Raw genomic sequence first — 24,250 nt, 5'->3', positions numbered from 1 at the left:
TTCTTTTCTTTTTTCTGGAGCTGAGGACTGAACCCAGGTCCTTACCCTTGCTAGGCAAGCGCTCTACCACTGAGCTAAATCCCCAGCCCCAACATTTTTTTTTAATTAAGAAAATTTTTTCATTCATTTTACATACCAATCAAGGATCCTCTTCTTCCCTCCTCCTGACTCCCCAGCCTCCCCTTCCCAACCCACCCTTCCCAACCCACCCCTCCCAACCCATTCCCTACTCCCCCCTACAAGAAGGCAAGGCTTCCCATGGGGAGGCACATACAGAGAGGCAAGTTCAAGCCCTTCCCCCTGTCTCAAGGCTGCAGAAGTGTCCCATCATAGGTAGTGGGCTCCAAAAAGCCAAAAGCCGGCTCATGCACCAAGGATGGATTCTGATCCTACCACCAGGGGATCCCCCCCTCCAAAAAAAGATCAAGCTATACAACTGTCTCACCATGTGAGGGCCTGGTCCAGTCCCATGCAGGCTCCATAGCCATTGATCAACTTTCATGAGTTCCCACTAGTTTGGTTTGGTTGTCTCTGTACGTTTCCCCATCATTATCCTGATGCACTTGCTCATAGAATCCCTCTTCTCTCTTAAACTGGACTCCTGGAGCTCTGTCTAATGACTGGCTGTGGATCTCTACACTGCTTCCATCAGTCACTGGAGAAAAAAAAGCTCTGTGATGACAGTTAGGGTATTCACCAATCTGATTACTGGGGTAAGCCAGTTCAGTTCAGGCACCCTCTCCACTATTTCCAGTAGTCCAAGCTGGGGTTGTATTTGGGGATTCCTGACAACTTCCCTAGCACTGGGTTTCTCTTTATTCCCATGATGTCTCCCTCATGGTATCTCTTTCATTGCTTTCTCCCTCCATCCCTGTTCCAGCTCAACCATCTCATTCCTTTATGTTCTCACCCCCTATCCTTTACCCTCCATTGCCCACCTCTCAATCCTAGTTTACTCATCTATTTCCTCTTCCCAGGGTGATCCATGCATCCCTCTTTGGGTCTTCCTTGTTAGCTAGCTTCTCTGGAGTTGTGGGTTGTTGTCTGATTATCCGTTTACATCTAGTATCCACTTATGAGTGGGTACAAACCATGTTTTTCCTTCTGAGTCTGGGTTACCTCACTCAGGACTATGTTTTTAGTTCCATCCATTTGCCTGCAAATTTGATAATGTTTTTCTCTGCTGAGTAGTACTTCATTGTGTATATATACCACATTTTCTTAGTCCATTCTTCAGTTGAGGGCCATCTAGGTTGTTTCCAGGTCCTGGCTACTACAAATAATGCTGCTATGAATATAGTTGAGCATGTGTCCCTATGGTATGATTTAGCATTCCTTGAGTATATGCCCAAGAGTGGTATAGCTGAGTCTCAAGGTAGATTGATTTCCATTTTTCTGAGAAACTGCTATGCTAATTTCCAAAGAGGCTGTACCAGTTTGCATTCCCACCAACAGAGGAAGAGTGTTCCCCTTGCTCCACATCCTCTCCAACATAAGCTGTCTGTAGTGCTTTTGATCTTAGCCATTCTGACAGGTGTGAGATGGTATCTCAGAGTCATTTTGAGTTGCATTTCCCTGATGACCAAAGATGCTGAGCAATTTCTTAAATGTCTTTCAGCCATTTGAAATTCTTCCTTTGAGAATCTCTATTTAGCTCTACAGTCCTTTTTTTTTATTGGATTGTTCGTTATTTTAATGTCTAGTTTCTTGAGTTTTTTATATATTTTGGAGATCAGCCCTCTGTCAGATGTGGGGTTGGTGAAGATCTTTTCCCATTCTGTAGGCTGTCATTTTGTCTTATTTACTGTGTCCTTTGCCTTACAGAAGCTTCTCCGTTTCAGGAGGTCCCATTTATTAATTGTTGTTTTCAGTGTCTGTGCTACTGGTGTTATATTTAGGAAGTGGCAGGAGCCACAATTTTAAAAAATAAAAAATGTCAATCAATTTATTAAGTACAATGATTCCCTACTGAATCAGAGATCAAACTTAGAAAAGCTAGGCAATTGCTTCTCCACATTTTGGCCAAGGTCAAGTGAAATGTAGTTGCTATTTACCTAAAACAGACATATATAAAACCTCTGCAGTTTGGGGATTTAGCTCAGTGGTAGAGCGCTTGCCTAGCAAGCGCAAGGCCTTGGGTTCGGTCCTCAGCTCTGGAAAAAAAAAGAAAGAAAGAAAGAAAAAAACCTCTGCACCAGAACCACACACTTTATTCTTCTCCCATCCATCACCTAGGCAGCATTCACACTGCTCATTAGCAAGTTTTCCAGCTCAGATCCTTTTGTAAATAAACCAGAGCAGGACCTGATGCTCTGGGCATTAGTGGCTACTACAGTCACAAGCAGGGAGGAGACTGATGAGCAAGTCAAAGGCACAGTGGGGTGGCTGTCTTGTCTTCTGAGCTCCAGCAGATTCTTAGGAGGATCCAAACTGTCATTTAGTTACTGAGGAACATGGTCTTCAGAAAGATGATCCTGAGTAATCAAGGAAATGCAACATTGAGCTTTGTCACATGTTAATGAAATTGAAACATGCTTTCATAATGTTGTAACTTTTAAATACAAGTCATTTTGCTGTTCAGAAGGTAAGAGGCCAGCTATCTAAAGGCCCTGCTCCCCAACTGTCTTTTATCCCAACAGTTCCAAATAAATTTATGTAGTATTTATAAGCTTATTGAATATGTTCATAGTTTAAGTATGTGTTGATGGTATAAATAATTATATAAAAGATAGTTTAGTTACTGCCTGCCTCTGATCTTGTTATGTAGTCAGAGATGTTTACCCATTGAAAGAGTATTTCCTCATGAGAAGTTTAAATGCTGATGTCTTATTTATGATAGGAAATGCTTGTAGTTTTGATCATAGTGGTGTTTAAATGTATGTGTGTGGTGTGTATGCACGTGTGCATGCATGCATGTATACATGCACATGTGTAGGCTAGAGATTGCCATTGGGGTCTTCCTTCAGTTGTTTCTACTTTATATGTGTGTATGTGAGTGTGTGTGTGTGTGTGTGTGTGTGTGTGTGTAGGTAGGTAGGAGTGGGTGCATTCAGGTGCATGTGCACATTTGTTCATGCCTGATGTCTTCATCTAACGTTCTCTGCCATACTTTTTATTATGTCTTTTATTTTTGAGATTATAATGTAATGACATCATTTCTCCATTCCCTTTCCTCCCTCCAAACTCCTCCCATCTATTCCTCTTTGCTCTCTTTCAAATTCATGATATTTTTATTAATTGTTGCTTCATGTATATGCGTGTGTATGTATATATTATAATTACACACATAGTGCTGTGCTACAAGTGCGTGTGCACGCACACACACACGCTCACGCGCACACACACACACATTTCTAAATACATCTTGCTATCTGTATGTGTGTTTGCAGGGCTGACCACTTGGTGTTGCATAACCAGTTGGTGTGCTCCTCCCTGAGGAAGACCATGTCTCCCACTCTCAGCCTTCCTCAGTTGCCTGTACTTGTTTGTGTAGGACTGAGGCCTCCTGGACTTTCCTGGACCATATTGAAATAGAGTCTCTCACTGAACCTGGGGTGTACTAATTTGACTAGGTTGCCTGGCCGCACCCAGGGATTCCCCTGTCTTTACCTCCCCAGTGCTGGGATTACTGGAGCACACTGCTGTGCCCAGCATTTTCTGTGCTGAGTATTTGAACTCGGGTCCTCATGCCTACGGGAAGAGCACTTTACCAACAGCCATCCCCCCTCCACAGCACTGGTTTGTCAATTCTCACTATTACTCTCTGGGTCATCAGAGGCCTTTTCAGAGGGTTTGGTCTATGACCATATCTTAATGTAATTTTCCTATGTTTTGTATAGCAGTTTCAAAGTGACAGGTCTCACGCTGAGGTATTCGGACTATTCTGAATTGATTTTGGTACAGTGTAAAATCAAAAAAAGAAACAAGTGCTTTCGGCAATGACACAAAGAAAGAGCATATTAATGATGTTTCTCTTAGTTAAAATTGGAAATTTTTGTTTAGTAATGTGTGGCCATATGCTGATCCATAGGGACCACATATTTTAATTAAATTAATACCCATCCTTAAGTATTAACTAGAGTGTGTCTGTACACTTGGTATTCATTAGCCACTAACTTGAAGCAATTAGCAATTCCCAAATCAACACATACTCTGTATCTAGACATTTGGATGTTTAATATCAAATTTCAAAAGTATTATTTTCAGTATTAAGAAAACAAGAATACAGATATAGTTGTAGTGTACATATGTCCATGTAACCTTTCTTAAGACAGTTTGAGGGCTGGAGAGATGGCTCAGGGGTTAAGAGCACTGGCTGCTCTTCCAGAGGTCCTGAGTTCAATTCCCAGCACCCACGTGATGGCTCACAACCATCTGTAATGAGTTCTGGTGTACAGGCATACTATATACTTGGTAAATAAATAAATCTTTGAAAAGAAAAGACAGTTTGATTATATATATATAATTTTATATTATATATATTTTGATCCTGTAGTTATACTTCCAGAAAGTATATTTTAAAATAAGTAGACAGAAATGAATGTACGTTATAGATACCATTTAAAACTGAATAATAGCCAGATGTGTACATGCCTTTAATCCCAGCGTTTGGGAGGCAAAGGCACATGGATCTCTGAATTTGATCTTGTAGATCTCTGATCCACACAAAAAGTTCACAGCCAGGGCTACATAGACCCTGTCTCACAACCTCTGCTCCCCACAAAGAACAACAGTGAATAATTTGAAACAAAATGTTTATTCAAAAGGAGTTAGGAGTTGGAGAGATGCCTCTGTGGACAAAATGCTTTCTACACAAATGAGAGTTCAGACCCCAAGTAAACTGAGTGTGGTAGTGCACATCTGAAATTCCAGCCTTCCTTTGGTGACATTGGAGGTGGAGCTAAGAGAACCTCCATAGGTGTGTGGGTCAGCTAGCCTGGTGTATGCAGCTGTACAGGACTAAGAATTCCCTTCTTAAACAAGGTAGAAAGCAAGGACTTACACCTGAGATTGTCTTCTGGCCTTCACATATGGTGATCTGTGTACACACACAGACACAGGATGAGTTAATAGCTTTGGGAATGGCTCAGTGGTAGAGCACTTGTCTCATATATGGAGAGCCTGGGTTCAACCCCCAATGCTGAAAAAAAAATAGTTAAAAATGTTGATATATTCATACCTTGTTTGCAGTTATTATCTTTATCAGATAGAGATCGATTTTTGTACATAGAGGTCTTTGTTTTCTTCTTTATTGTTTATAGTATGTGAATTTTCAAACTGTATTGGCCATCAAATGTTTAAGAAAAAATTAACTACAAGGACCCTAGGGCATTGAAGATAGCTGTACCATATGAATGAACTGAATGCCTGTTGCAAAACTGTATAGTGTTTAGATATGAATACAGACTGATGATTAATACATAATTTTAAAATCAGAAGCTTCTCACTTCATAAATGCTGGCACTGAAATTATTTTTTGTGTCATTTTTGGTTTTGACCCTGACCAGCACTTGGTTTTTATCTTTTACATAATCAGTGATTATGAAATTCATATCCTTACTGTTTCGTGGAGCAAATAGTGTCTTACATTAACATACATGACTGGAAAACCAGAGGATTTTCTAATTGTCTTTGCATGGGGTTTCCTTCCCAGGAAAAGAAATAAGTTGAGGGAATAATATAAATGAAATCAAAATTTTAGTAGCTAGACTTGTGACTTTGGACACTTTCATTTTCTTCTCTACCTCTAATTAAGAAACAAAACAACAATCCCAGAAAGCAAATCGAAAGAAATCCTTTCAATTTTTTAAATATTTCAGTCTTCATCTATATACTTATTATAATTGAAGGATTTAGATTTTTCTCCCCAAAGGATAAATTCTTCTTTAATATAGAAAGAAGTATAGTATCTTCCTATTTTTAAAAAAAGCCTTTTGTTTCTTTTTTTAGACATTTTCTTCTGGTAGATGGTGGTGGTATCTATTTGCATTCTTATGAAGGGCGCTTCATTTCTTCTCCAAAGTTCCCTGGAATGAGAACAGATATTCTGAATGCACAGACCATGTCCCTGAGTAATGACACTATAGCAATAAAAGACAAGGCTGATGAGAAAGGTAAGTCTGCAGTGTCAGATTTTCATGTCAGATTTTCATGCAGTTTTAATGCTGTGAAATTTTCATGAACTTTCATTTCTTCAAATCTCTGTCTCTCTCTTTCTCTCTTTCTCTTTTAATGTACATTGGTATTTTGCCTGTATGTATGTCTGTGTGAGGGTGTCAGAATTTGGAGTTATAGACAGTTGTGAGCTGCCATGTGGGCGCTGGGAATTGAACCCGGGTTCTCTGGAAGAGCAATAAGTGCTCTTAACTGCTGAGCCATCTCTCCAGCCCTCTTCATCTCATAAGCTAGCATTATATGGAAAAATAAAGAATTCCATGATTTGTTCTAAACATGAATTAAATAAGAACTAAAATTGTTATACTAACAGAACAAATATATGTTGTTTCAATATCTAAGAGCAGTGGTAAATAAATCTTTAGGCATTCATCAGAGAATCTTTTTTCAAGATTATGGTTCCAAAATATGTATTAATTCTCAAGTTTTTAAACCTGTTTAATACTCCCTTTCTGTTTGTTTAGAAATATGGTAAATGTTATTCATTATGCCACTTATTTTGTTTATGTATTTTTCAACTAATATTTTAAGTTAATGAAGTGAAAGGAAGGTATGAATAGTTTTAATCTTACATGTAAAAATCTAGCCCATATTAGTATGTATAAAAATAAATATGTCAGTGTTTTGTAATGCCATGGTACATGAAACTATTTTATTAAGGCATCACTATTCCACAGATGAAATTATTAAGCAGATATTATTGAGTGCAGTACTTTTATTGATATTTTTGACCAAGTACTTTTCTAGAAGTTCAAAATACAAGTACAAAATAGAACATTTTGGTGATCAAGGTAAGACAATGCAGTAAATAAGAACAAGTCAGTAAACAAATATAAAGCCAATGTTGGCTAATGACACACGCTCTGAAGGCGTGGCCGTGTGGGGCACTGTGATAGAGCAGACAAGTAGAAAGACTCTGGGGTGGGAATGATTGACATGTTAGAGGATCTGCCAGAAGTCCTGACAGAGAGATAGGCAAGACGCAGTCTCACCCATGCTAGGCACTGTTTCTATTTGTGGTAACACTTACCATGAAACCTCTGCTCTCCAATTGGTAACTGGTTCCCCATAGGCACTGTGTTACACTGAAGAGCTTTGGACCTCACTCATCTTGCATTCCTGAAACTTTACATCCATTTCTTTCCCCCTGCTTCTGGCAACCACTGTCCTGCTATCTGCTTCTATGAGTCATTATTTCGGTCACTTCACATTGGTAGAATTATGCAATACTTGTCCTTTGGTGACCACCTTATTTCACCTAGTCTGTCTTCCAGATGTGCAGGGCTTTCTTTTCTGTCTTTCATTCTTTTCTTAAGGCTAAATGTTCTCTCCCTCCCTCCCTCCCTCCTTCCCCCATTTGTCATGCTGTGAGTCACATACACCACATTTTCTTTATCTACTCCTCAGACTGATTCCACATTGTGTGAGTAATGATGTAATGACTATGAGAATGCTGATGTTTCCTTGAGATGCTGAAACCAGTGTGCTTCCCACAAGTGGGATTAATTCCTAGCTCACTTGGAGATCTATTTATAATTTTTTGAGATTCCTCCATGCTCTTTTCTATGCAGCAACACCATTCTGCACTACTACTAACAGCAAGCAGCGTGCAGATATTCTAATTTCCAGTTTTTCCACATCTTCACTGACATTTTTCTCTTTTTATGGTTGTGGCTTTTATGATACCTGTTTTAACAGATATGAAGTGATATGGTGGTTTGGAATTTTCAGAAATTGCAACTTCTTTTCATAGAACTCTTGGACCTAGAAAATGTCCTGTCTTAAAACCAACTCTTGATCTAGAGAAATTATTTAATCTTGATGTATTTTCCCCATTCATCATGGGGGCTAATTCTCCTAACTAGCATTTAGGAAAATAAGTCATTGCTAACAACCTTCGAAAAGAAAATTACTTAAATAATTCTAAAATAGTCACCCAGTAGAAAGTAAATATTTTATAAACTGCATCTTACTTAGACATGTGTTAGCTTTCTCTCCAGAGATAATCAGTTACATCCCTGAGATAATCAATTACAAAATAGAAAGGTTTCTTGGTGTTCACAGTAGCAGAGGCATCAATCAGTCCATGGTCATGTGGTCCTGTTGCTTTGGGCCTGTTGTGGCCAGTCAGAACATTGTGGGAGGGAACACATGGTAGAGCAAAGCCATTCACCTCCTGGTGTCTGGAAGCTGAGAAAGCAGAGAGGGCTGGGCTTCCACCCTTCCCTCCAGAGGCATACCCTTACCACCTGGCTTCTTAGCCTCCAGCGCCCCCTGTTGTAGGCCGGCAACCTAACTTGTAAGCATTGCTTTGGGGAGCTTTGGGGAGGCAGTTGTGATCCAAACACAGCAGCACTCATCTTTGTTTCTCTAAGTTAATTCTAAAATTGAGGAATTCACTAGAACTGTGGGAGGCACAGTTCTGGAGCCTCCCCTAAAGACTTCAGGGAAATTCTCAGACTGAGAACTGGCTGAGCTCCCAAAGTACGTGTCTATAATAAATATAGGTTGCTTATGACCTCCCTGAGGCTTGCCAGCTGATACTCTGAGGCTATGAGTTGAAGGCCTCATACAACTTTACAAGGCCATCAATTTGTAAAAAATTAATGACTTACGGAGCATCTCAATTATTGGCAATCCATTTCCTCTCAAACCTGGTATACTGAGATCTTGTACAAATCCTGAATATTGAGAATTCATACAACCCCCAAAATTGAGGGTACTCTTCCTGAGATTGCCTTCACTTTCCATGTCCTGTGCCCAACTTTGGGGATTTATTACATTGTGTGGTTGGTTAAATCATCAGCCACTCACTTGAACTCAATCTCTAGACCCTTCTCATCCACAGAAGTCAGAGATCTAAAAGCTCCATCCTATTAATTGTTGCTTGGTTTTTCTGATTGTGAACCCTTATCTTGTAGTAAAGAAAGTACCCATGAAGAATCTGTTGTTCTAACATAGCAAAGAAACTCCTATTTCCTAGAAATGTTAAGGGATTTTGAAGCTCCCAGCCAAGAACTGAGGATAAATTATTTATTTTACCACATGAATGTATAATAGAAACAGCACATAATATATTGCCTGGCATCATGGTAGGTAGTTACTTGATGCATATTTTCTTTCATCAATATGATTGTTACAGAGGTCTAAATCAGAGATATCAGAATTTAACATGACATCCACATTTAGACTTGCCACTGATAAACCTGTGGGCCATTAATCCTTAATAACAGTTTTAATTAGGCAATATATGTCAGGAAAAATTTTAGTTCTACCATTTCCATAAAAAATGTGACCTCATTAATAATTAGAAATTTGGTGTTGCTTATTTTCTGGGCTGCTAGAGGTTCTGTGAGTCATAAAGTTAAATTTCTCCTAAGAATTATGATAGCACCCCTGAAATTTACCAACATGGTTCTACTCTAACTCACTAATGTTCTACTCTTTTTTTCAAGTAATCTTCCTCTTTGAAGCATCAACTGGAAAGCCCTTAGGGGATGGGAAACTTCTTTCTCATAAGGTAATAAACATTGCTGTGTCTAGTATAAATGACCACTGTTTAGTTAATTCTCTTTTCAAATTAGTAGCTATCCTATAAGGAAGAAAACAGACTAATTTAATATTTAAAAATGAGTGTCCTCTATATTTTCTCTAAAAATGCCATTGTTTAAGACTAAGCGCAGGGAAACCCTGACACAGGACACTCTCAGAGCACACTAAGTGAATAGACGATGTGATGAGTCTGTCGGCCAGGCTTTTTCTGCTGTTCAATGACATGTTCTAGTTTACTAAACTTTGTAGATACAAATATCTTCCTAGGGGCTGGGGATTGAGCTCAGTGGTAGAGCCTAACAAGCGCAAGGCTCTGGGTTCGGGCCTCACCTCCAGAAAAAAAAAAAAAAAGAATTTCTTTATAAACATGTAGTAGTTTTCTTACTGACTTGTCCTTAGGCAGCATTTTCTTTAGGTTTTAAGTCTATAGTTCAATGACTGTTTTATAGAGGGAAATTATTCTCTATCAAATACAAAGCACCCTGAATTGTAATGTGTATTGGTTTTGGTTTTTAGTCTTAAAGAAAGGAGCACATTGCATTACAGTTACCCTTTGAAACAAGTGATATCTCAGAGCATAAGGGTACTTTTAACATTATTTAGCAGTTCTACTGAATTGTTACTTCATTTCCTCCTTAGTCATTGTTTGTGTAACATTTATGTAATGTAAATTCATTGTAAATCAGAAATGTAAAAAAACATTCAAATATGTTGTAAAAAAAATCTCTCCCTACCATACTAATTGTCAAGATTCTACCAGGTAAGTACCACAGTTACTAATATCTTATATGTCCTTGCAGAGATTCTCAGTACATAGACAAATGGCACTGGTATGTCTTCTTCCCTCTGCTTTCACAACAGTGTAAACTGTAGTAGGTCTGCAGCTTGCTTTTCTTCACAGAGCACCAGTTTTGGAGGTCCTTCCATATGGATACGTGATGTTCTTTCTCTCAACACCCATCATATAATGTAACATCGTCTGGCAGTATCAACTTATTGAATCTGCCCAGTTGCTGGGTGTCTTAAGTTTCCAGTCCAGTTGGGCATGGTGCTTCACATCTGTCACCCCAGCATGGGAATGTTGAAGGCTAGCTTGAGCTAGTGAGACCCTCCAAAGAGAGGCGAGAAAAGCTCCCGGTGTTTTGCCACCACAGGCGTATGCTCTGTTATAACTGCAACATTACTTCATGAAATACTGTGGCAAAGGGGTTAAGCATTTGTGATTTTTAAGAATTAATAGCTTCCAAAGAGGCTGTGTTGGCTTACTTTCCCCCAGAAGTGAATGTGATGCTCATTTATCATCATTTTAAATCAAGACTATATAAGCAGAATTATTCCTTCTAATAGAGTCAAGTACATAAAAAGAAGCGAATTTTTCAGCTGTCAAAATAATCTTTTCTGTAAGAAAGGTTAAAGTGAGAATTATTTAATAATATTTGATAAGCATTTGTTTTAGTGTGGTGACTTTTTTCAATAGGGCACGTATCCCAAGAGTAAGAATGTACAATTTCATAGTTACAAGTGTGGAGGTAATTTCTTCTACATCTCATAACTTACTCAGTGCATGTGGATATAACACACGAAATGTTAAGTTTTACATTCTACTTGGGCATCATGGTGCATGCCTGTGATCCCACACAAGAGGCTGTTGCAGGAAGACTACCACAAGTTCAAGGCCAGCCTGGGCTGCAGTGCTAGTATTGGGCCAGCAAGGTTCTGTAGAAAGACCCTGTCTCACAAAAACAAAACAATTAAAAACCAAAATAAACAACAGCAACAAAAAAAGTTTTACATTCTATGCAACAATAATCCATTCCATCAGTTTTATTTTTATATTTGAAGAAACCAAAACTTAAGCATCCCCAATAAGAACAGAATTCAGAGTAGAACTCAACTCTGATGTTCATTTTGTTTTGGGCTACAGGATCTCTGGTAGCTGAGGCTGACCCAAACTCACTATGTAATTGAGGATGACCTTGAACTCCTGATCCTCTTGCCTCTACCTCCCTAAATGAAGTCTGTGCATTATTAGATGATCATCAGTTAGTGTAGGGCAAGGAAGGAACGGAAAGAACACAGCCTGCTTTCGTGTCCCACTGCAAAGGGTGGCTCAGGAGGACTAGAACAGAAGCAGAGAGGGGCTGGGCGAGAGAACAGGGACACTCTGCTGTGTGAAGAGCGTCCCTGGCCTCTTTGGACCCAGACATCTTTGCTGTCTGTGTCTGAATTTAACTTTCTTAGAAACCAGAATCGTCCGTGTAACTATTTCTAATACTACACCATTACCTTCTCTTGGTGGTGATGATAAGTACTCATTTTAAAAAATATTTATTTGTGTATGTGTGTTCAAGCGTGTGTACTTGAACATAGAGGCCAGAAGAGGTGGCCAGGTATCCTCTTGTATCATCCCACACCTATTCCTTTGACACAGAATCTTTTCATGAGCCTGGGCCCTGAGTCTTCTCCAGCAAGCCAAAAAAGCCAGAGCTGCAGAGACCTTTCTGCCTCCACCCTGCCTCCGATCTGGGGTTACAAACATGTACCACGTGTGGCGGTGTTGGGACTGGAACTCGGGTCCTCCTGCTCACACAGCAAGCACTCTTAACCCCCACCATATCTCTCCTTTACTTGTAAAGATAATCGATTTCTATTTTAAATACTAGGACCGCAGTACTGAGTGAATGATTTAATATTCATGAAACAAAACCGGGCACTGGTGATGCTCACCTTTATTCCCAGTGCTTTGGAGGTAGAGGCAGGTGGATCTCTGAGTTCGAGGCCAGCCTGGTCTATGGAGCTAAGATAGCCAGGGATACACAGAGAAACCCTGTCTTTAAAAAAATGTTCTGTGAATTATTGACTTCTTTAAAATATGAGTTAAGTTCCAGAGGGGCTAGTTTTTAGATATATATTATGAAATGGAATGACTAGTCCACCAATTGAATAAAGGTACATATATATTAAAAGGTGTTATGTATATAAATGTAGATACAACAACTGATGGTATAATTTTGATGCTTGTTGAATCCATAGTTCCTAGCAAAGTCTTCAGACACAGTAGACAGCATACAAATCACTCATTAATTGAACTGAAGTGAACCCATCCTGAAGTGTTTGAGTTCTAAGAAACTTCATCTTACTAGCTAATAGAGTAGATTAATTCAATAGTTCAGAAATAGTCTATTGTAGAAAAGCAAAGATCTTGAAGTCAGAAGTCTAAATTATAAGTTCTGGATGTGCTTGTTATTAGCTTTTTCTGACAACTCCTCCCCACCCCACCCTACCCCCCCAAAATAACTGAGTGACTGTGGGTCTCATTTGGGAAGTATAATGTCTACATCACATTTTCTGGTTCACAGGAAAGGACATGAAAAAAGAAAACAAACTCTGTAAATTTTAATATTCTAGAAACACGAGATATTCCCGTACTTCTAAAGTTTTCTTAACAAATCTTTAAAATGTAGGTGTGAGGCAATCTACTTAGAATAAATTTTATAAGAAGCCTTTTAGTTAACGTAGATCTCATGTGATACTGCAATTTGTCTCTTCCCTCCGCTCTGTCACTCTGCCAGCTAAGGACAGGGCAAAGGACAGTGGTTAGAGTATCAGTGTAGATACTGCTTTAAGATATTTAGGAACCCCCTTCCCTGGGGTTGCCAGCAAAGTAACTACATTCAGTGCTGCTCTTGAGTTAGTGGCTATTACCAACTTAAAGTTCCTGTATCAAGGGTATTCCTTTCTGGGAACCCATCCCATTCTTGGGCGTTATTTCTCACTTTTCCTTAAATCTATGTTCTCTGGGCTTAAAAAAGAAATAAAATAATTTAATAGGGACATTTTATTATTTTGATATATAATTGACATTTAATTGATTTATTTGTTGTTGTTTTGTTCTGTTTCATTTTTTTATGCTCAATACAGGATCTTGCACTGTATCTTTAGCTGACCTCAAGTTTGTAATCCTCTGCCTCAGGCTCCTGATTGCTAGGAGTATAGGCAGTTACCACCACAATTGGTTTAACTGATCTTTAAGAACAGAAATGTACTGATAATTAATTTAAATGATCATATGTCAAGCACTAAAATGAATTCAGTTCTTACATACTTTTTAAAATTTTAGAATGAAATCTCAGAAATTGCTCTGGATCAAAAAGGACTTACTAATGACAGAAAAATTGCTTTCATTGATAAAAATAGAGACCTCTATATCACCTCAGTGAAACGATTTGGGAAAGAAGAACAGATTATTAAACTTGGTAAGATAATTTACACAGACTTAAAAGTTTAATTATTATCAATTTTCTTAGACTGTCTATCATGTACTAACTACCTTAATGTTTGAATAAATGTATGAATTTTAGTCTGCATTTTCTTCACTACTTAGTAACTCAGTTTTAATAGCAAATTTTAGTTTTGTGACTAAATCAGCATTGAAACACCTGTTGATTAAAAACAGAATGGTTCTAGGTAAAACATTTCAGTATTTTCATTTTCCTGAGTTTTTGCATCTGTTCACTGTTATAAGCAGAAAGTAGAGATATACTTATGACATTAATTAAGATCTTGTTTGTCAGCTGACTTTAAATATAGAGTCTAATGTCTGTTGGCACTCATGAGCCATGACTGTTCTTTTTCAATTAAGGAACCATGGTGCATACGTTGGCATGGTGTGATACATGCAACATCCTCTGTGGACTTCAAGATACTCGATTCACAGTGTGGTATTACCCTAATACCATTTATGTGGACAGAGAAATTCTGCCTAAAACATTGTATGAAAGAGATGCAAGGTAATGTTGTGTTGCACAGGATTCTGTGTTGTAAATAAAGCTCTAATTGCCATGCTTTTTCTAGGTATATTTTTAAAGTTTAATCAGACTCAACTAAATAAATTGTTCAGCTAAAGTTGGTTTGTTAAGATTTAAGGGATGGACTTAAATTGAAAATAAAATATTGAACTATTTATTCATCCTTTATACATGAGTATAGTTTCACGTTTGGTCTTGTTTAATGATAGCTCAGGTGAGCCTTTTCAGTGTGATTTAGTGATTTTTTTTTACACCAAAGGCTGAAGATTTTTTTCACCAATATAAACCTTCGTGACAGTTACTCAGTATACAGATTTTCATTGACTCTCAGAGTCCCAGGGATGTATGTATCTCCTCAGTTGAATTTTTGGGTGATGTTAAAGGCAGGTTAAATGAAAGTTATTGAAAACCTTTAAAAACATAAAACTTATATGTGTCAGGAAAATTATTCCTAAATTCTCAAGAGAAAAATTTCTTACTCTTTGAAAAGCAGCAAGTTAGATTTTTTTTATGTCTCAGCTTTACTTTGATTTTCAAATCTGTTTTGAGTTTATTTTTAGTGTTTAAGTTCAAAACTGTAAAAAAAACTAGAAAAGCACCACAACAAAGTTTATTTTTAAAAGTGTTTATAAATTAGCTAAACATGGTGGCACATGTAACTAGAATTTTCCTGCCTGGCCCAGTCAGGACAAATCTCTTACCCGCCAGTCCCACAGTTGCTCAGACCCAACCAAGAAAGCACACAAAAACTTATATTGCTTACAAACTGTATGGCCGTGGCAGGCTGCTTGTTATCTACCTTTTCTATCTTAAATTAACCCATTTTTGTTAGTCTATACTTTGCCACATGGCTTGTGGCTTACCAGTGTCTTTACATGTTGCTTTTCATGGTGGCAGTAGGCGGTCTCTCTCTCCAACCTTCTACTTCCTCGAATTCTCTTCTCTCTTGTCCCGCCTATACTTCCTGCCTGGCCACTGGCCAATCAGAACTTTATTTACACTGAGCGATATCCACAGCAGGCACACACCTTTGATCCTAGTTTTCAGGAGGATCTCTGTGAGTTCTAGGTCAGCCTGAGCTACAGAGTGAGTTCAGGCCCAGCAGAACTACACATTAAGATTTTGTCTCAGAAAAACAACAACAAAAAGTATTGCTGAAGTCATGAAAAAATGTCAGTCTCTTTACTGAAACTTCATCTGTTTTTACTATGAGGAAAATTATTTTGGAATTCACCTTAATTTTTTTTTTTACCCATTTTCCCTTTAAATATTTTCAAAACCAATAGCTAAATTATTTGTTTTCATAATTTATCTTAAGATTCAAGGAAAAAGTTATGTTAGTCAGCTCTGTTACTGTAACAATACTCGAGACAGGCAGCTTAGGAAAAGAAAACAGTTATTTGGGCAGCGTTTCAGAGGTTCTAGTCCATGATCAAATGGCCCCATTGCCTGTAGGCCTGTGGCAATTGAGTGTATATGGCAGGGGCAGTAGAGGAGCCAGACTGCTCACTGAAGGTGGGGAAGGGGATGAGTGAAGGAACTGGTCCTGGGAGAGCCTTGCCAGGCAGTGCCCTGCTCCCTGAGCAGATCTCACGGGGCTCCACCTCTAACGGACTCTACAGGGGACAGTGCTTACTTACCACAGGGATCCAAACAGGTACTGTTAGGGGAGTAATCGAATATGGAATAACTTTTGCCACTCTAAATTGTTGGTATATTTTGCTTTGTGTATCTATTATCTACATGTTATATTGAATATATATTCTGTTTGGAGTTAAATGGGGGTGAATTTTGAAGATTGTGTATGTTAGAGTTATTTCCCAAATTTAATACATATAAAAATTATGCAGAATAGAGCTTTAAGTTTTCCTTTGTTTGTTTTCAACAGTGAATATAGTAAAAATCCCCATATAGTGAGTTTTGTTGGAAATCAGGTGACTATAAGGAAAGCTGATGGCTCCCTGGTACACATCAGCATATCACCGTACCCTGCCATCCTCCATGAATATGTGAGCAGCTCAAAATGGGAAGATGCTGTAAGGCTTTGCCGCTTTGTTAAGGTACTGTACATGTTGTGTCTACATGATGCTTCAGTTTCCATTGTGAAAGATGAGTCATAATAACAGTTAAGGGTTAATAACACTGTGAACAGGACCGTATCTTTTGTTACCTCCTCAAACAGCTTGTGGAGTACAGAGGAGTAGAGGTTGCCTTGTCCTTAGAAGAAACTGTCACTGGATGAACAGTTCTCTACACTGGACATGGAACCATTCTGTGGCCCTTTCAGAAGTCAGATTCCTATGTTCTCCCGTCAGTGAGGCTCGACTCACGAGATCTGCCTGGAAGCTGGGTTATACACTTCTCAGCTTCCTCAAGTATTCTTTTTTATAGCTAAGGTTAAAAATGTTTGTTTTATAAGCACTGTGCCTTTAATCCCAGTACTCGTGAGTCCAGCCTGGTCTACAGAGTGAGTTCCAGGGCAGTCAGGGTTACACAGAGAAAACTTGTCTTGAAAAAAATCCAAAAGAACAAAGCAAAAAAAAAAAAGTCTTTGTTTTAGATCAACATTTCCTAACTTGGTTGTATCCAATATCTTCCAAACATGCTTGAACACAGCCCTTTTTATCGAGTGTCAGGTAACATTCCTTAGAATACATATTTCTGAAATGGCATTTTGATGTTTTTTCTTTATACTGGCTCATTGGTGGCATTGGGTGAGAACCTCACTATTCCTCTTATTACCTGTAGGTTATGTTTCTTGCACTTCTTCCAAAAAATTGGAAGCTCATCATCTTGAGTTATAAAGTAGAAAAGAAATCCTTAGTAACTAGAAATAAAAAATTATGTTCAAAAGAAGTTCTCTGTATGATGACAATGGTTTGTTTATTTATTTATTTACTTACTTACTCATTTATTTATTTATTTATTTATTAATTATGTATATAGAAGAGGGCGCCAGATTTCATTGCAGATGGTTGTGAGGCACCATGTGGGTGCTAGGAATTGAACTCGGGACCTCTAGAAGAGCAGTCGGTGCTCTTAACCTCTGAGCCATCTCCAGCCCGACAATGTTTTTTAAATAGAAACCTACAGTGAATTTTTTTTTTTTTTTTTTTTTGAGAAAAGGTCTTACTATGTAGCCCCAGCTGGCCTTGAACCTGCTGTGTTGGCCAGACTGGGCTTGAACTCACAGACACCTGTCTGCCTCTGCCTCCCAAGTGCTGAGATTAAAAGAGTACTATGGCTTCTATATAACATTTTTATTATTAGTTTTTTTCAATGTCATGTTTTATAATGTTTTTGTTGGTAAATTAATTACTTATTTGTATCACCCTTAGAATTCAAACCACTGCTTACAGGTAGTTTGGCCGCCAGCCTAAGACACCTCCTCTGTTTCACTCCAGGAGCAAAGCATGTGGGCTTGCCTGGCGGCTATGGCAGTTGCTAATCGAGATATGATTACGGCGGAGATAGCCTATGCGGCAATTGGTGAAGTAAGGAAATCATATTTATGTATGTGCACATGAGTTTTTCTTTTTTATTTTTGTTTTTTTTGTGTAGTTTTGGTGCCTGTCCTGGATCTCGCTCTGTAGCCCAGGCTGGCCTCGAACTCACAGAGATCCGTCTGCCTCTGCCTCCTGAGTGCTGGGATTAAAGGCGTGTGCCACCACTGCCCAGCCACATGAGTTTTTTCTTAACATAATTTATTAATTTGTATTATTACTGACTTGTGATATGTGTCCCTTCCTTTTTCAGATTGATAAAGTTCGATATATCAGTGCTATAAAAGATCTTCCATCTAAAGAGTCAAAAATGGCCCACATACTCATGTTTAGTGGGAACATACAGGAGGCTGAGACATTACTTCTCCAGGCTGGCCTCATTTATCAAGCAATCCAGATCAACATTAATCTCTATAACTGGGAAAGGTAATAAGAACCCTTCCTCAGTTCTAAGACCCTTTTGACCTTTATGTGTTCTATCTGCAACTTAGATAATTACAGTTTCTGGTATATTTAATAGTTTTCTAGTGCTACAAGAAGATTTGTTCATTTTATATTTGTGAGTATTCTGTCTGGTGGATCTTAACATTTTCAAGCCTGGAAAATATCATTTGTGGAAATTAATGTTTTCTCTGAACTGGTAATTGACTAGAAGTTGAGGTCTGAAGAAGCAAAGAGTCTTAAGATGCCTCCCAAATGTGTAATTTTAGTACTGGAGAGGTGGTACTAATGGTGGGCTTGCTAGGGAAGACAGTGCATCTCATGTTAGCCACGTCGAATCTGGAAGACTTATTATGAGCTGGGTGGTAATGACCAGTTGAAGACGTGAGCTCCTGAGGTTGGAGTGGACGTGCAGGCTGAGACTCAGAAGCAGATGGAGCAGTGGAAGCGAGAATAGAGGCAGTCACTGGAGCATGAAGAGTGAGGCCATCTCCACTGTGCTGGCGGGTAGATGAAAGAGAAACCTCAGGGGATCCCGTGAACCAGAGAGAGAGAGGGAGAACCGGGGGCTGGAGGGGCCAAGTGCAGAGAGGGACGAGAAAGGCTGTGGTAAGGAGCGCTCAGCAGCGGCCTTCACCCTGCTGAGAAAGTGTCAGCTGCTCTTTGTGGTACCACTTAGTGCCTCCTATCACTCCCTGATATGTGTGTCTCACAGTGAACAAAATTGTGTGACTCTGTGACCCAGAAATTACTGCATTATGAAACATACTTGTACATGTCCAAATGTCTTTTCTGGACTTGTTTTTCTCTGGGATCAAAAATAATCCACATATCTTCCTTTTTTCCCTTTTATTGAAAATAGATTCTTTTCTCATAATGTATCCTAATTATAGTTTTCCCTCCCCCTCTGCCTCCCAGTTCCTTCCCACCCACCTCCTCTCCTATCTGGAGCCACCCCTTACTTCTCTCATTTGAACAGAACAGCTTCTATGAGACAATATTAAGATATAAGAAAGTAAAATAGAGTAAGATAAAACAAAAACTAACCTATTAGAATTGGACAAAAATAAACAGAGCCTGAGAAGGCACAAGAAACAGAGACCCACTCATTCTCACACTCGGGAATTCCATAAAACACTAAACCGGAAGCCATAATATCTATGCAGAGGACCTGGTGCAGACTGGTGTAAGCCCTGTGCTTACTGCTTCAGTCCCGGTGAGTTCATGTGAGCTTTGCTCATGTTGATTTAGAGGGTCTTGTTTTCTTGGTGTCCTCTGTCCCTTCTTGCTCCTACACTCTTTTTGCTTCCTCCTCCATGGGGTCCCCCGAGCTCTGTGGAGGGATTTGATGGAGACATCTATTTAGGACCAAGCGTTCCAAGGTATCTCACTTCCTGCATATTGTCTGGCCATGGTCTCTGTATTTGTTCCCATCTGCTGTAGGCTTGTTCCTAAGCCTCTCTGAGGATGGCTAATCAAGGCACTGCTCTGTGAGTATAGCAGAATATCATTAGGATATTACTATGTTATCACTAGGGGTTTTTCCTTTTCCTGTTTGAGACCAGTAATATTTGGTTTTACCCTAGGTGCCTGGTCACCCAAGCAGTGTTGGGTGTAGGTTCCATTTTGTGGAGTGGCCCTTACGTCACCTCAGTTCTTGGTTAGTTACTCCAACAAGCTTTGTGCCGCTATTGTTCTTAGACTATCTTACAAGCAGGACACCATTATAGATCGGATAATAACCCACATATCCTTCACTAGTAAGATTCATAACTCTCAGATTAAGATTCTGTAGCTATTTCTTCTTCACATTTCCCTTAATAGAAGCAACAAGATACATTTGGTAGGGAGCAGTTGAGATGCTCTATAGCCTATTCTTGCCTCAAGCTCACAGCAGCCCTCCAAGAACAACTTAGGGAATAAAGTGATGTGTGTGTGTGTGTGTGTGTGTGTGTGTGTGTGTGTGTGTGTGTTTAGAGAAAGGGGTTTATTTGACCACATTTCCAAGTTACAGTTCCTCATTCGGGGAAGTGAAGACAGAAACCTGAGCTCTGTCATTACATGCACAGGCAGAGCAAAGCAGGACTAGACAGCCTCCTTGCTGGCTCCTGTTGGTGCCCAGGCAGCTTTCTTCACTTTCTACAGTTCAGGCCCAGCCGTAAGTGGGTGCCGCACACAGTCAAGACACTCTTCCTACCTCAGTTAACAATTACGAAGACACCTGACAGACAGGCCACAGCCAGCCTAATGCAGACAGCGCCGCAATTAACACTCCTCCGGGGTGATTGTAGATTGTGTCAGGCTGACAGCTAACCAAAGCTCAGTGAGCTTCTCAGAAAGGTCTTATTTTCATTTCACACAGAGTTCTGATTTTTCTTAGGACAGGGCGGGTGTCCTATCAAATGATGGTTTAAAAAATGCTTAGGTGTTGTGTCTATAAAAGAAAAAGCAATTAGGGCATACATTTATTCATGTACTTTTAGCAGCGGAAAAGCCCATACTTTTGTAGAGCATTGTGGAGGCCTGAACTCTACTTCATGGTGGATTATTTGTTTTGTGGGGAGTATGAGGTAGTGGTTAATCTGTACAAAATCTTTTTTTTTTAAAGATTCATTTATTTATTTTGTGTATGAGTGCTCGATCTGCATGTACACATTTATTCCAGAAGAGGGCATCCAATCCCACTATAGATGGTTGTGCATTGCCTTTGTCAAGGTCGTGAAGCTTTATAAGGGAGGAGGATTTACAGGTGTAAAGTTCCAGGGTGCTCCCAGACTTTGAGTAAACCCTTTAAGGAGCTGTCAGTCAATAGAGAGGATGAGGCCATGGATTAGTGATGAACATCTACAAAGAGTAGAGGGCAGTGCAGCTTTCCTGAATGCCATGTTTTAGGGTTGCTTAGGAAGAGGATTCAGTGGGGTTAGGAAGACTTGGACAACTGCTGGCCACTCAAGCATGTAAGGATCTGTATTTGGATTCCAAGCACCCACATAAAACCTGGGTACAGCAGCATGGCTCTAACCATGGTGCTGGGGAGGTGGAGAGGAGGGATCCCTGGGGCTTGCTGGCCAGCCAGTTTAGCTGAACTGGCAAACTCCATGTTCAGTTAGAACCCTATCTTTAAAAAGTAAGGTAGAGTGACAGATGAGTGCTCAGACCTAACGTGACGTTTATAACATCCCCCCCCCCCCCCAAGGCTTGGGGAATCTCAGAAGAGGGAGCAGGAAGAATGTAGGAGCCGGAAGACAGGGAGAACTGTTTCTAACTGCGCTCTTCTGGGCATGACAGACACTGCAATCTTGATCTCACTGCAGCTCTGGTTACCGCTCAGAACTGGCCCTGTCAGCAGTCAGTTATGGCTGGGGAGGGGTTCTGTGGCCATACCTCTTCTTGTTCTAGTATAGGCTACTGAAAGATTCTGGGACACGGGGAGTCATGAATAATTCTCACCAAGGTAACACAGAGGACCCTGGTTAAACTTAGTGGGTCACTAAACACAACAAAAAGACGTGAATGTCAGAGAGAGGTTTGTGGGAGGGTGACAGGGGTGGGAGGGAGATGAGAGAATGGAAGTTGAGAATAACAAAGAGTGCATTTTATACATGGTTGAACATGTCAAAGAACAAGTTTAATTAATTATGAAAAACATTTTAAAAAGGTAAGGTGGAGACCAAGTGAGGATGACACCCACTGTCACCTTCTGACTTACACACACACATACACACAAATAGAAACACAGAAATACACAAACACACACACAAACAGAAACACATAAATACACAAACACACACACAAACACATACACAAATACATACACAAACACATGCACACACACAAACACGCACACACACAAACACACACAAATTCATATACACACACACACACACACTCACACACACACACACACAAGACTGTGCTTTGAAGTTGCTCTTGGTTTATGGAGTGCTTGCCTGGTATATGCAAGGGAGAAAAAGAGTATTTAGCAAAATATGTCAGGAGGAACCAAACAGAAGAAATTGAAAAACACCTTGTTATGGAAAAGCACATAAAAATAGTGTGATAACAGTCAGCTTCAGCACTGATCAGCTTTTGTACAGTCTTTATACCCTCCCTTCTCTTACCATTTATTTTAAGTCAGACTACAATTGTCACATTTTATCTGTATTTAAGTATATCTCTAAAAGATTTTAGTAGCCATATACCATGATCACACTTAAAAATGATCATCAATTATATAGAGTGCTCTTATTTCTCTGTTATCTACAAGTGTTTTATGGTTTGAATGGAGACCCAGAAAAGACCCATATGCTGTGATTAGTTGCTACATTCGTAGACAGGTCCTATTTCATTTTGTGTTTGCTTATAATTTTCCCATTGAAGATACTAGACCTTTAGAATTTCCTATCATCTTGACATTATTGATTACATATTTTTGGTGACTGTCTCATGAATTAGCAACAAATTATTCATGAATCTAGAGCCTTATAGGTTTAAATTTAGTTGGGAGATGGGTAGAGGAAGACTAAAAACTGTAGGTGGTGGTATGTGTATTTCTATAATGACTGGGTCATTTGTGGTTTTATGATAGCAGCAATCATTGATGGTCACTGCTAGATCTCTTAATTCTTGAATGATAGAAGGAAGTGTTGGATCATATAGTAGATTACTTATGAGGTCCCTGAACATAGTCTACCTCTGTTGAGAGCATCTGGAAGCGGATAGGTTTTAATTCATTCATGTGTTACTCTGCTTGAGAAACTTGCTCTTACTGGTTGTTCATCTGTATTTCATATTAGAATTTGGAGACTGCCTGCACCCTAGTAGAATGCAGAGCCTAAAGACTTGTGGGTAGGTAGCTTAGCTGTTTGGTGTCTACTTTGGACATTGAGTTAATATTCTCTGAGAAACTGAAGTTAGGAGAGGAAGAAATGAAAGCTCCAGGTAACCACATTGATCCTATGTATAAGTGTTAATAAAGTAATTCCTAATCATCTACCAGTTATATAAAGTGCTTTTGATTTGTTCAAGTTATGCAAAAGATCATATTTAGAAGTTATCATATCTTTTTATATAACTTCTTCCTATGTAAAATACATGGACTTATTCCAGCCCTAGAATCTAATGTCACATTTGTTTGGTTGCCAAACCATTTTAAAACTAGAGACACACTGTTCCCAAAACCCTTATATAATTGAAGTAAGTTCCCTCCTAAATGTGGTAGAGAAACATTTTTACTCAGTGTGTATGCATTTAGAGAATACTTAAAATAGCACATATGTAAAATACTTTCAGCCATTACTCTTCAAATAATTAATGCATGTTTTATTATTATAATAATGACAGTAATGTAGATAATACTTGGGACCTACCCTCTGAATACAGGATTAGACATTACATTGTCTTTTCTGCATAACTAAATGTATTGATGTTTGCATACCAAATGACTTCCTTAGAATTTTTGAAAAGCCCCAGTACAGAGTGGCTGCCTATGCATGCCTGCTTTCTCTTTTGCAGGCAGATGTCCCAGCCAGTCACTTACTGTAAGGGGCCAGTAGTATGAGTCACCAGAGTCTCCACTGACACCCAGCCCAGCAGGATCAGGGGCTTGGGGAGATGGAGCGCTAGAAGGAATAAGGCATCTATCTGTACTACCTCTGCTTGTCAGAGTCTCTGTTACTTCATTGTTGCCTTTTATTTTTCGCTCCAGTTCCTATCTGCTTGGCTCATTTTTCTGTAAAAGACTTCAAGTTGCACAAAATGAGAGAACTCTGG

At 39.2% G+C, this 24,250-nt stretch overlaps 1 protein-coding gene across 2 annotated transcripts in view; it reads left to right on the top strand.

The window, feature by feature from the left end:
* Ift80 (intraflagellar transport 80) overlaps nucleotides 1-24,250 on the top strand; it is a 101,960-nt gene that overhangs the window by 68,538 nt on the left and 9,172 nt on the right. For both annotated transcript variants that reach the window (XM_036190853.1, XM_036190854.1), the window contains exons 12-18: nucleotides 5,950-6,113; nucleotides 9,630-9,694; nucleotides 13,847-13,982; nucleotides 14,369-14,516; nucleotides 16,423-16,594; nucleotides 17,939-18,028; nucleotides 18,291-18,463. In XM_036190853.1, the coding sequence (XP_036046746.1) occupies nucleotides 5,950-6,113; nucleotides 9,630-9,694; nucleotides 13,847-13,982; nucleotides 14,369-14,516; nucleotides 16,423-16,594; nucleotides 17,939-18,028; nucleotides 18,291-18,463 (948 nt within the window). The remainder of the gene's footprint in view (nucleotides 1-5,949; nucleotides 6,114-9,629; nucleotides 9,695-13,846; nucleotides 13,983-14,368; nucleotides 14,517-16,422; nucleotides 16,595-17,938; nucleotides 18,029-18,290; nucleotides 18,464-24,250) is intronic.

This window comes from Onychomys torridus, chromosome 6, assembly GCF_903995425.1.
Source record: "Onychomys torridus chromosome 6, mOncTor1.1, whole genome shotgun sequence".
In the NCBI taxonomy this organism is placed as follows: Eukaryota; Metazoa; Chordata; class Mammalia; order Rodentia; family Cricetidae; genus Onychomys; species Onychomys torridus.
Note: the sequence above shows the minus strand (reverse complement) of the source record. Positions and strands in the feature narration are given on the sequence as shown.